We start from the raw sequence: 13,047 nt of genomic DNA, 5'->3' as shown, positions 1-13,047 counted from the left end.
AGGGATACGACAAAAAATCCACTCTGGGCCTCAAAATCCTCTCCCGACGTAAATGTAACTCCCTAAGAATTAATGCAGCCTCTTCATCTACAGGATCATCCAAAAAAGGACATGCCATTTCATTCACTTTGATGCTCTCTGCGTGATGGAAATGTGCGCAATGAATGAATGTACCGAAAGAATGAATGAGCTGTTAAAACACCGCTTCCTCTTTAAAAAAGGGGAGGAGACCGAAAGAAACTCTGGGTTTACCAAAGAAAACCTGCTCCCGACCAGGTTAGGTTCACAGAGTCAGTTACTATGGTAACTGACTCTGAGTATAAGTTACCTCTCTTTCAGAAACGGGCTTGACTTACTCCGCTTTCTTGGGTTTGACATACCTCCCATTCTGAAACAGAAAACCCAGTTTCCCTCATTTCAGGGTTAACATACTCACTTATTCACTTAACCTCCTTTCTGAAACAGGCCTCTGATTATGTTTAAGGAATACTGTTTGAATTGTTTGTTCAACCTTCCGATAAATATCCGCAAATGGAATCCGCTCAGCCAACGTCATCCTTACAGTATCTGTAGTTCATGAAAATTACATCTTTCACAAAATTCTCATTACCATAATGTAAACAAAATCTAGTTCTTATTACCATAATGTAAAGGGATGTAAATCTCACTCCAATTACTGTATTGTGAAAAAAACAGTTTATTGTGAAAATTGTGCAATACAATAATGGAAATCATCCTGTCTGCACACCAAGTATTTTTATTTTTTAAATCAGCATAACTTAAATTCAACAAATACTACTATGATGTATACTAAATGTTGTACTTTACAAATATACTTTACAATTTAAGTAATATATCATAATACTTTTTGCATTACAGTAGGCTACTAAAATTGTGTGTGGAGTTTAAATGTGATCAATTGTCATATAAATAATGTCACAATGCATAATATATGCAATGCAATATTCTCTATGCAAAATATAACTTTATTTTATATTTTTGAATATGACCCAGACATTTCTCAATAGTTTTCATGGGATTTGTTATGTGTCTCTTATACTAACACAGTGGTTCCCAAACTTTTTACAAAGCATACCCCTTCAAACATTCAACAATCTTTTGCGTACCCACTCTAACGCATGTATAAAATAGAATAAAAAGTATTTTACTTGCTATCACTTAGCTACGTCACCTAGCGCTGGGTGTCACGTCCCTGTGTTGTCTGCCCCGTGTTTTCTGTTTCACATATCACATATCACTTATCACGTTCCATGTCACGTTTCCTTGTTATCCGCCCCGTGTTTCACTGTCTGTGTATAAAACTACAATTCCCACAATTCCTGGCCTCTCTCACTGCCTGCACTCTTCATTGTTCTCACCTGTGTCTCGTTTAGTCATCATCGTGTTTGTGTATTTAACCCTGTTTGTTTCTCCATTCCCCTGTCGGTCTTTGATGTATGTGGACGTCTGTTAGCCGTGCTCTTCATCTTTGTTTTCTCCCGTGGAACCCTTTGTATGCCCTCCGTGTTTTGTTTACCTTTTTCCCATCGTGGATGTTTTCTTTTGTTCGTGTTTTGTCTTCTTATTCAATAAAAAGCTTCCGCTGCAACTAGATCCTCGTCCCGTGCCTACCTTCACCGTCATTCGTGACTCTGGGCTGGGCTGATGAAAAAATATACTTGTGTGATGCACGAAGCATGAGTAAATGCATTTTATAACCGCAAAATATCGGGTTATGCAATTTCATTGCATATTTTTCTGACCTTTATGACACAACCATTTTGATGTTTCTACACTAGAGGGCACACAAAATTATTTTTGCCTGTGAGAAAGACATGAACTGGGTTTGAATGTTATTTTAAACGGTGATGAAATTGAAAGAACAGTAAATCTCAGAATATTATTTGCGTACCCCCATTGTCACCTCACGTATCCCCAGGGGTAAGCGTACCCCAGTTTGCTAAGCACTGTTCTAACAGACCTCTCCATGGATTCTCCTCCAATCCCCTTCTCCCATTTCCTGGTGGACTCACCCATAGACAACGTGCGACCAAGGAAATCTGGGTGTTCTGTGGCAATGGGAGTCCCCATGACCAAGCTCAAAGCCCTTTGTCAGTTAACTTTTCACCTTTGGCTGGTGGAAATGAGGCCCTGAACATTAGAGGCTGCACAGCTAGAGATTCGCGGAGTCTTGTGTGTTTGGGAACTCGCTCACTCTCCGCTCGTTTCCTCTCAGACTTGCCTTGAGGCCACCTCAAGGTACATTAGTCCACCCCCTCCTTCTGATAACACAGAAGTAGACTTGCCTGTTATTGCCTTGCAGCCTTTGAAACGTGTCAAGGGGGGCACTCCAAGAAGCTTACATTCTCTTGTGGGAGTACCTCCTATTAGCCCACAATAGTCCATACATTATAAAATGCCTTTGAATGGAAGCTATTTCCATGCTAAGTAATGTGTGGGTCTTTCATCTGGTATCACTATTAAATCAGATTAAATGGCAGATCTAACATATGTGGATATTTTTTTATTTTGTATAGGCTATTTGTAATTTTTTTTGTAAGCAAATAAATGTTTATAATATGTGTATTTAAAGTTTAGGGTCACTACTCATTCTTTATTATTATTTTTCACATTTAAGGATAATAGTAATCACAACTATGGAAGAACAAAAATGGAACTATAGGAATTGTGTTGTTTCTAATAAAAAAATTAAAAATATGTAATATTTTAGCATATTCAAAGTAGCCAAACTTTGCATAGAATTTTCAGACGTACTCTTGACATTTTCTCAACCAGCTTCTTGAGGTATCACCCTGGGATGCTTTTTAAACAGTTTTGAAGAAGTTCCCATCAATACTGGGCACTTATTATCTGCTTTTCTTAATTATTCATTTAGAATAATAAGTTATTTTAAAAACGTATATACAGTATATATTAGTTTTGTAATGAAATAAATTAATATGTTGGAACAAATATATTTTTGTCTACAAAAATTATTTAATACATTTAAGCATATGTCTTCAAATCAAAAGGTTTTTAACATCATGAGAATCATTTCAATCAAGTGACCCAAACTTTTGAATGGCAGTGTATGTTTATTTTAATTTGGCCTCAGAATAACACTTTTCTTAGAATTAGCCTAATTTGCCTTTTAGAGTGCAATACAGCTATCTGTTTAATATTTGTGTTGTTGCTATTGCTGCTAAGGTATTAACTTGCCATGCATGTCTGGTTAAAATGTGATATCTGGTGATGTTTAAAGGAATATTCATACAAGTAATACCGGTTTACAACCAGGCCAGTTACTCTTTGTGTACAGGCCACCAGAGGGCATTAATACACACTCCTTTTTTTCTTCATTTTGTTAATATGAGCAAAACCTTTTGTATTATTATTATAATTTTATTAATAATAATAATAAATTATAATTATTATATTGCCGTGTTTCTAGAATTGTAAGAATTCGATTTTGAGCAGTCAGTCTAATATCATCATTGTAAGAATTCGATTTTCGTTGAATTTTTATTTAATGCCAAGAAAACACATCTGAACAGCTGCACCAAAAGCAGAAAGGGAGAGACTAACATTTATAAAGAAAACATTTTTAAACTCAAGGCAAATGAAGCTCCATAATTACAGCCGGATCATTAAAAAGTCCTAAAAACGTAAATCATAAACATAAGTGTGCTCAATAATATAAAAGCCGTTGAGCAACAGATGAACCCACCTGACCTGCCTAAATGTTGAGATGGAGGCAGTGTTGACAAATTCTTGCGCGAATCGTTCTTTTGAACCAATTCTCTTTTTTAATTATTCGGTCGAACCGATTCGCAAGTTTTTAGTGGAGTAAAGATGGGGACAATATATTATGATCGAAATATTGATATAATAATTACAATTAATTAAAGTAAATAACAGGCCTATTTCTGGGAACAATAATTGCTTTTAACAACATTGTCGGAATAAAAACATTTGACGTAATCTATACAGAATAATCTGATATAAAATGTAGGGATTAACAGCAATTTAACAATAGCTAAACGCCATGACGACACAGGAACACTTTCTAGGGATAACTTAAAAGAACCCGTAATGGGCTCTTGGAATCATGTTCGTTGATGCGTATACGAATGAAACGATTTGGACTTCTCGACGCTTGTGTTCTCTCACTCTCTCTCTCTCTCTCTCTCTCTCACACACACACACACACACACACACACACACACACAGACAGAGAGAGAGAGAGAGAGAGAGAGAGAGAGAGAGAGAGAGAGGGAGCGAATGTTGAGTCTTGCGGAGCCAATAAGCTGGGACCGGATACGATATATCCTCTGGGACAACAGCTAGTGCACCCCCTTCACTTCCACATGACGCCATTTACAGCATAAACCCGACCTACTCTCCGGAACGAAGAAAAAACAAGAGCAAATTCAAATTCAGCTTGCGCACCGCAACGCTTCTTCATGAGAAGATATTCAGACTTTTTATGAACTCGGCTCATTTTGTTGGATTTCTGGAACTTTTGGCAAAATAAGCGGTTAATATTGCCAAAGTTAAACCGCTGGTGATTTACATTACGTTCTACTTGGAATAAACTTCCGACATCATCGGGATTTTTGTGAATGTATCTCCCAATGAATTGAGGATTAACCAAAGAGAAATTCCTACTAGTAGAATATACTCTTCACAACACAAATAGGGGGTTGAGGTGGTAAGATCACGGTAAGTGACCTGTATGAACTATTTACGCAGTGAATTGTTGTGGCGCTTTTTACATAATTGTATTGCGTATATTAACTGGGACTTCTGTCCTCATACTCCGCGTCATTCTCGCAGCTGTACAAATATTTGCCATACGTATCTGTAGCCTACACACTTTAAGACAGTGAAAAACGCCAGCTACAATTATGTATTTATTATTATTTTATTTATTTACATTAACAAATTTTGTCTGGGTTTGCGATTTACAATTTTTTTTACTGCAGCCTTTGCAACCTAAAACTAAGTTAAGTAAACATGTGTTATAAAGTTAGTATACATGCTGATAAACCAGATAAGGAGTTTAAATAGAAGTGAGGAGATAAACAGATGTTTAACAGTGATTTTGCTGATGGGCCTCTCTATGGAAAGAGAGATTATGTATTGATATTGTAATTTGGGTAGTGTTATTTAGATTCAACTTCACTTGTGCTGAGGGTCCTGGCTGAGATGTATGGTTTCATGTATTTTTTTTTCTTTTCCCTCAATACATGTGGTGATTTTATTTTTCTATATGTTCGTATTTGTGTCAGAGTTCCGCCCTCTTTTGACAGCGTGCTGTCGGAGACTCCTTTAACTCCACTGCAATAAGGACCGTTACAGGATGTATTTTCTGCCCAATGCAATAGTCATCTACAAAGACTCCATTCTGCGCAGGGAGAGAAGACTCATTCTCTGAGTGAAAATGCACATTTTACTTTTAATTCGCACATAATAGTATCATCTTTTTGTAGTTTTTGTATACAGTATATGTGTAGGCCTATGTGTATGTACACTCACCTAAAGGATTATTAGGAACACCTGTTCAATTTCTCATTAATGCAATTATCTAATCAACCAATCACATGGCAGTTGCTTCAATGCATTTAGGGGTGTGGTCCTGGTCAAGACAATCTCCTGAACTCCAAACTGAATGTCAGAATGGAAAAGAAAGGTGATTTAAGCAATTTTGAGCGTGGCATGGTTGTTGGTGCCAGACGGGCCGGTCTGAGTATTTCACAATCTGCTCAGTTACTGGGATTTTCACGCACAACCATTTCTAGGGTTTACAAAGAATGGTGTGAAAAGGGAAAAACATCCAGTATATGGCAGTCCTGTGGGCGAAAATGCCTTGTTGATGCTAGAGGTCAGAGGAGAATGGGCCGACTGATTCAAGCTGATAGAAGAGCAACTTTGCCTGAAATAACCACTCGTTACAACCGAGGTATGCAGCAAAGCATTTGTGAAGCCACAACACGCACAACCTTGAGGCGGATGGGTTACAACAGCAGAAGACCCCACTGGGTACCACTCATCTCCACTACAAATAGGAAAAAAAGGCTACAATTTGCAAGAGCTCACCAAAATTGGACAGTTGAAGACTGGAAAAATGTTGCCTGGTCTGATGAGTCTCGATTTCTGTTGAGACATTCAGATGGTAGAGTCAGAATTTGGTGTAAACAGAATGAGAACATGGATCCATCATGCCTTGTTACCACTGTGCAGGCTGGTGGTGGTGTAATGGTGTGGGGGATGTTTTCTTGGCACACTTTAGGCCCCTTAGTGCCAATTGGGCATCGTTTAAATGCCACGGCCTACCTGAGCATTGTTTCTGACCATGTCCATCCCTTTATGGCCACCATGTACCCATCCTCTGATGGCTACTTCCAGCAGGATAATGCACCATGTCACAAAGCTCGAATCATTTCAAATTGGTTTCTTGAACATGACAATGAGTTCACTGTACTAAAATGGCCCCCACAGTCACCAGATCTCAACCCAATAGAGCATCTTTGGGATGTGGTGGAACGGGAGCTTCGTGCCCTGGGTGTGCATCCCACAAATCTCCATCAACTGCAAGATGCTATCCTATCAATATGGGCCAACGTTTCTAAAGAATGCTTTCAGCACCTTGTTGAATCAATGCCACGTAGAATTAAGGCAGTTCTGAAGGTGAAAGGGGGTCAAACACAGTATTAGTATGGTGTTCCTAATAATCCTTTAGGTGAGTGTATGTGTGTGTATGTAAGTTTGGAATATTGTACAGATTATCCTTTTTCGAAGGAAATTGTTGCTTTCATTTACCAAAGTGGCATTCAACTGATCACAAAGTATAGTCAGGACATTACTGATGTAAAAAACAGCACCATCAATATTTGAAAAAAGTAATTTATCAAATCTAGACAGGCCCCATTTCCAACAGCCATCACTCCAACACCTTATCCTTGTGAAATCATGCTAAATTTCTAATTTGGTACTAGAAAATTGTTTGCCATTATATCAAAAACAGTTGAAAGCTATTTGGTTCTTTAAATGAAGCTTAACATTGTCGTTGTGTTTGTTTTTGAGTTGCTACAGTATGCAATAGACTGGCATGTCTTAAGGTCAATATTAGTTCAAAAATGGCAAAAAAAGAAACCACTTTCTTTAGAAACTCATCAGTCAATAAGTCTACAATCAATTTCAATACCTGAAATCACAAAAATCTGAAGATTTCATACAAATGTGTACACTACAGTCTTCAAAGACAAAGGACAACTGGCTCTAACAAGGACAGAAAGAGATATGGATGGCCAGATGTACAACTAAACAAGAGGATAAGTACATCAGTCTCTAGTTTGAAAATAGATGCCTCACATGTCCTCTGCTTACAGCTTCATAATACCCACTCAACACCAGTTTCATGTACAACAATAAAGAGAAGAATCAGAGGTACAGGCATTATTGGAAGAATTGCAAAGAAACTTTTGAAACAGAATGAGTGATCAAAGAAACACAGACATTGGACAACAGATAATTGGAAAAGAGTGTTATGGACCTTAACACCATTGAGCTTTTGTGGGATCAGCTATTCTGTAAGGTGCATGAGAAGTGCCCGACATGACAGACACATCTATGGCAACTGCTACTGGAAGCGTAGGGTGAAATGTCACCTGAGTATCTGGACAAACTGACAGCTAGAATGCCAAGGATCTGCAAAGTTGTCATTGTTTTATGTGGAGGATTTTTTTATGAGAACTCTTAAGTAGTTTAAGTTCTGAAAAAAAAAAATGAAATTGTAATAGTAATTTTTTCACGTTATAAATGTCCTGACTATACATTGTGATCAGTTGAATGCCTCTGTGGTGAATAAAAGTAGCAATTTCTATCCATAAGAGCAAAATCTGTACATTATTCCAAACTTTTGGCCGCCAGTGTATTGTAGTTCTGTGTTCTGTCTTCTTACCTACCTCATTGTGTGTTTTTAGTGAGCTGCTTGATATTTAACTTGGTGATTCGAAAATAAGAACTTCACAATCTTATTTTTAGAAACTTGGTGTGATGAGTTCTATGAATGTATAAAGGCAAATGTCAAACTTAATATTGAGCTGAAGCTTCTAACGACAATATCCACGTCAAAAGCATATGTCGTCATTACCTGATAACTTCCGGTTATGCAATTTTTTTAATACTACTTCCGGTTGTTTACATGGTATTCAAACATAATGGAATATGACTTTGGTTCCTTAGGGCTAAAATAACATTTCATTTCATTAAGATTTTTTTTTTTTTAAAAGTTATGCTTGCTTTGAATACTTTTATCTATATTATAAATTTATTGTATTGTTTAGTAAGGCTTTATGGTATTCTGCTGTATATGTGGCTATACTAGTTCTAAGGTGCTCTACAAGGAATGAACAATGAAAATTATGTTTGTTATTTTAAAATTGGCAACACAAAACTGGTTAAAACTAATAAAGTAGTATATTAACATTAAATACAGAATAAATAGGCTATACAACTCAAAGGCAAATACAAATAATTCCATCAGCTTTATAAATAATAGTGTCTTACAATCCAGAGCCAGCAAACCAAATGTGTCAAGGACATACTCCTTAAGATTTTCGTATGAATGCACAAGTAAGCTGTGCGAAGTTGTGAGAAGGGTTGTCAATTATAGGGCAAAGATTCTTGTGTGGAAGACTAACATCACCCTTTAATTAATGAGCAATACAATTGTATAGTAAAATGGTAGATATTTCCTTGCAAAACGTTGGATGGAAAAGTTGGTCTCTACTCGATGTTCCTTGTAAACTTGATAGCTACCGGTGGTGTAGGCCTGTCCCATTGATGATCAGCCTTCCAGGGCTGCAGAGGTGAGGAGTAGTTGGGAGATTTGCATGAAGGAGCTTGCCAACTGCATTTTCTTTTTGCCTTGATCATATGATTTACATATGGTTAGTTTATGGGATTTTATTTCCCTGTACACTCATATTTAACTGTCTGCCTTCCCCACAGGACTTCAGATGTGTTCAATGCCAGCCGGAGGGTTCCCACTTCAGAGTAAAGATGGAGACGAGATCTCAAAATGGCAGCAGCGGCTCCCCCGGTTTGCTGCGAGCTTTGCGTGACACTGGCAGACCCCAGGCTGGGGACCCGGATCCTTGGGATGGTCAGGTGCTCTCCCTGGAGCAGATCAGGACCATCCGAAGCAGCAATGAGTACACAGAGGGCCCAACAGTGGCGCCGCCGGCCTCCCAGCAAAAAATGGACTCTCAACCTTCTAGCCCTTCTTCCTACACCTCCAATGAGGAGCATAGAAGCTCCCAGAGGGCACAACGAGTTTCTCAAACACCTCAACAACCCCCTCAGTCGCCGAGGAGCACCGTAAGCAGATCCACCAGTTCCACCAGTGATGGTTTGCGCAACAGCGCGCGGGCCAGTATGAGCAGCACCTCGTCGAAGCAAAGACTTTTGGTGAATACAGGTGATCGAATTGTGAGAGTGCAACCTAAACGTTCAGATCTGAAACAAGACAACCTCAAGCCCCTTGCTGTGCCCGGAGTGAAGGAAGATGATAAGAAACACTCAAATCGGTGCACCGAATGCGGTCGCTGCAAGTGCGAAAGGTGCACATGCCCTCGAAATTTGCCTTCTTGTTGGATGTGTGGTCGCAGGTGCCTTTGCTCTGCAATGACAACGATGGACTACGTCACCTGCGTTTGTTGTGTCAAGGGCCTTTTCTACCACTGCTCGAGTGATGACGAGGATGTGTGCGCAGACAAACCTTTCTCTTGCAGCCAGTCCCATTGTTGTTTGCGCTGGTCGGCCATAAGTGTCCTGGCACTGTTCTTGCCCTGCCTCCTTTGCTACCTTCCAGCAAAGGGTTGCGTGGCGCTATGTCAGACATGCTACAACTGCACCAATCGACCAGGCTGTCGCTGCAAAAACAAAGGAGTGGACATATAAAGGAAACATGATTCGCAGAGTAGCACGGCATAGATAACTTTATCTGGACGATTCCGACACACCCAGAGCTGTGGAAATATTCGCAAATTGTTTTGGCATTATAGATGATAAGGGGACATTGGATTGACAAAAACTGGTTTGAAGTGGTTTGTTTGTTTTGCTTTTCACTTTAAGAGAGGGAAATGTGTCACAAAAACGTCCCCCTTTTTCTTTTTTTTTAACTGAATTCCAGAAAGTTAGCCCTATTGGCATTCACTAATATGACTGATAAAGGTGACAGACTCTCCTAACTAACTGCTTGTGAATAGTATCTGCAAAATTAGTAAATGAGCTCTGTTACTGAAATATTTTATTTTTGTACATATATTTCAACTGTGAAAAACAGAGGCACCTTGAGAGATCCATATATATATATATATATATATATATATATATATATATATATATATATATATATATATATAACTTGTGTAGTGTTGTATATTCGTTTTGAATGTACTTAAATCACTTTTTTGATATTTTGCCTTATAGACGAGAAACCTTACATGAATTATCCCTACAGCTATACTTGTAAATTGTACAGTGACCCTATGAAAAACTGTATTTTCTAATTTCAAACATAATGTTTAGTGTAAAAATATTTATTTGAAGTTTTATTATTTTATAAAGTAATATTTATTTTGAGAAGAATCTTTATAGACATCACACCAACTTTGAGACAAAAAACTCTGCTGTTGCTGCAAAAAAAAAAAAGGGTAACAGGGGTATCAAATCTGATGTTTGCTATAAAATAGAAAATATATTAACGTTTTGAAATTAAACTGTGCATTTGCTGTGTTCTTTCTGTCCCTATGTTAAACTTGTTTTTAGAGTTTGAGCGCAAAGGCCCGTTTTAGAAAGTCTAGTGCATATCAATCCCCTTCGTTTACCCGATGGATCTTCTGTCAGTGTAGCATTTCACTTTGCGTTTATGATAACATGATGTTCAAACCGGGCTATGCATCGGTTTCGAGGTTGTCTGTAAATAAGCCTTTGAAAGTGATAGTGTATGTTGGCAAAGTAGGTGACTTCAAGAACACACAGGTCAAAATTTAGATTTTCTGTCAAAGTTATCTCCTTGCACAAGGAGACTTTTCAAAAGAGAAGTTCAATATAGGGTGACTAAAATTCCCTGATATTCCCAAGTTTTAGATTGATGTGCATTTATGAAGTCATAGAAGTGTCTATAGTGACTAAAAGGTTTTTTTCGTTATTTGCTATTTGTGTGTGCAATAACTTGACAATTATTGAAAAAAAAAAATAATTATCCAGTAATTACAGCTGGAAATGTTTCAAAACTGGATATTGATTGGAAAGTTGGGGAACACTGTCAATAATGTTAATATTTCGGTTACTGCCATCCAGCATCACAACGTTGAGATGGGCGCAACTTTCTGCAAACAAAATCTGTCTTTGAAAACTAAACATTTGTATTGGTTTCCTTTTAGCAACCAGGGGACTGAACATGTCTTCAGATCTTCCGCGTAGTTACGTGGAAATTGTCTTATCACAAAGAACATGCAATTAAATAAAAAGCTTAAAGTTATAATTACTTATTAACAACATTATATGGAACTCAAAATAGATATTCAACATTTTGTCTGATAAAACTACCCAAACAAACTGATCTGAGATCAAGATCCACCTCTGTTCCCTCACAAAGAATCCCTGATCTGGAGCCAGACCTGCAGGGGTAACTTCCAGCCTCTCCTGCCAGCAGTGGATTCTGGCTGCACTTACTTCCATGAGAAACATCTGGCACTGGTTTAATCATTGAAGTATGTGAACCACTAGTTGACATCTGGAGGATCAGAGATGGCTTCTATTGGCAAGCCATTTTTTGCTATGCTTTCTCTCCAGTATTCGCTCACTTGTGTTATGGAAACTGCCCTGTGGGAAAATTAAAGAGATATGCTTTATCCAGGATGCTTTATCAGTTTGGCTTTTGAGAAAGTTTTTGTGCCCTCCACACTCCACAAGGGCCATTTGTATGTGCTTGTGATAGAGTAAAAGTGCTTTCCCTCTTCAGAAAGGGAAATGTTATTAAATATGACCAATAACTCAATTTGAGTTTTCACAGCATAATTTTAACAATGGCAAAATCATCAAGTAAATATAGTTCTAAACCAGTGTTCTCAACTGGTTTTGCTTCAAAACCCAAATTTTACATGGCCATCAAATGGTGACCTAACACAAATATGGCAAACCAGAAATAAAAAAAACTCCAATAATCAACATTGATTTGTTTTTATATTGCAGTTTTTGAAGAGAGGGCATGTCATGCAACCTGTCTATGTAGGTAACTGCCTCATTTGAAAGATGAATTTGCACAGAAATACTGTAGAGTTTGATTGGGCTTCCTACATAGTTATATCCTGAAAGTTCAAAAGCTCATTTTGATGTCCTAACTACTGTATGCTCAATTATATGGTTAATTCCATTTTATTTGCATTTTGCATTGTTGTCCTGAAAGTTTGTGACGCAAATGTGGTTAATAATTATATTAAATAAATACTGTATATTGCATTATTGAAATTTCAATAGGTTCTCTCTTCGTCTGACCGGATGGGTTCCCCTTGGTCATTTTGTTGTCCGACTTGGGGGGAGGCACAAGGAAAATCTAGCCCCCCAACCCCAGCCATGCTCGATACAAACACTAAAAAGGCTCAGAAAATGAAATTTAGTTCAGTTGCAGATATAGGAGAAAAATAAAAAAAGCTTCCTCCCACACTCCTCCCTGTGACATGATTTGCACTACTGGCATTCATGTTTTTGGTTCAGCATGTTGGCGCATGTTTGTTATTTTGCCGAGGGTTTGAGTGACTGGCAGCCAGCTTTCACCCCTCTTCATGGACGAGCCCCCTTTCTCATTCAAGCTGCAAAACCATTCCAATCACTAGAGTGTGTATTTTTCAGGCTTGCCTCCCACCTATTGTTTTAAGCTGTGAATGGCAGGGTACTGATAGGGGGGTTGGTTTGCCCAAGGAAGCCATGCAAAGGGTTAAAGACATTACTTTAAATGACAATGGGCCAACAGTTTAC

At 38.1% G+C, this 13,047-nt stretch overlaps 1 protein-coding gene across 1 annotated transcript; it reads left to right on the top strand.

Annotated features, from left to right (window-relative positions):
* Positions 1-4,282: 4,282 nt before the first annotated feature.
* Positions 4,283-10,384, top strand: LOC127651934 (protein sprouty homolog 2-like). The gene is made up of 2 exons (XM_052138002.1): positions 4,283-4,722; positions 9,016-10,384. The coding sequence occupies exon 2, from the start codon at positions 9,067-9,069 to the stop codon at positions 9,964-9,966; it is 900 nt and encodes a 299-aa protein (XP_051993962.1). The 5' UTR covers positions 4,283-4,722; positions 9,016-9,066; the 3' UTR covers positions 9,967-10,384.
* The last annotated feature ends 2,663 nt before the right edge of the window (positions 10,385-13,047 follow it).

Source organism: Xyrauchen texanus, chromosome 11, assembly GCF_025860055.1.
Source record: "Xyrauchen texanus isolate HMW12.3.18 chromosome 11, RBS_HiC_50CHRs, whole genome shotgun sequence".
Classification (NCBI taxonomy): Eukaryota; Metazoa; Chordata; class Actinopteri; order Cypriniformes; family Catostomidae; genus Xyrauchen; species Xyrauchen texanus.
This window is presented reverse-complemented; position numbering and strand designations above follow the sequence as displayed.

Bases quoted from the DNA above. Each gene is read 5' to 3' on its own strand.
- LOC127651934 (XM_052138002.1), top strand. From the start codon at position 9,067: ATGGAGACGAGATCTCAAAATGGCAGCAGCGGCTCCCCCGGTTTGCTG.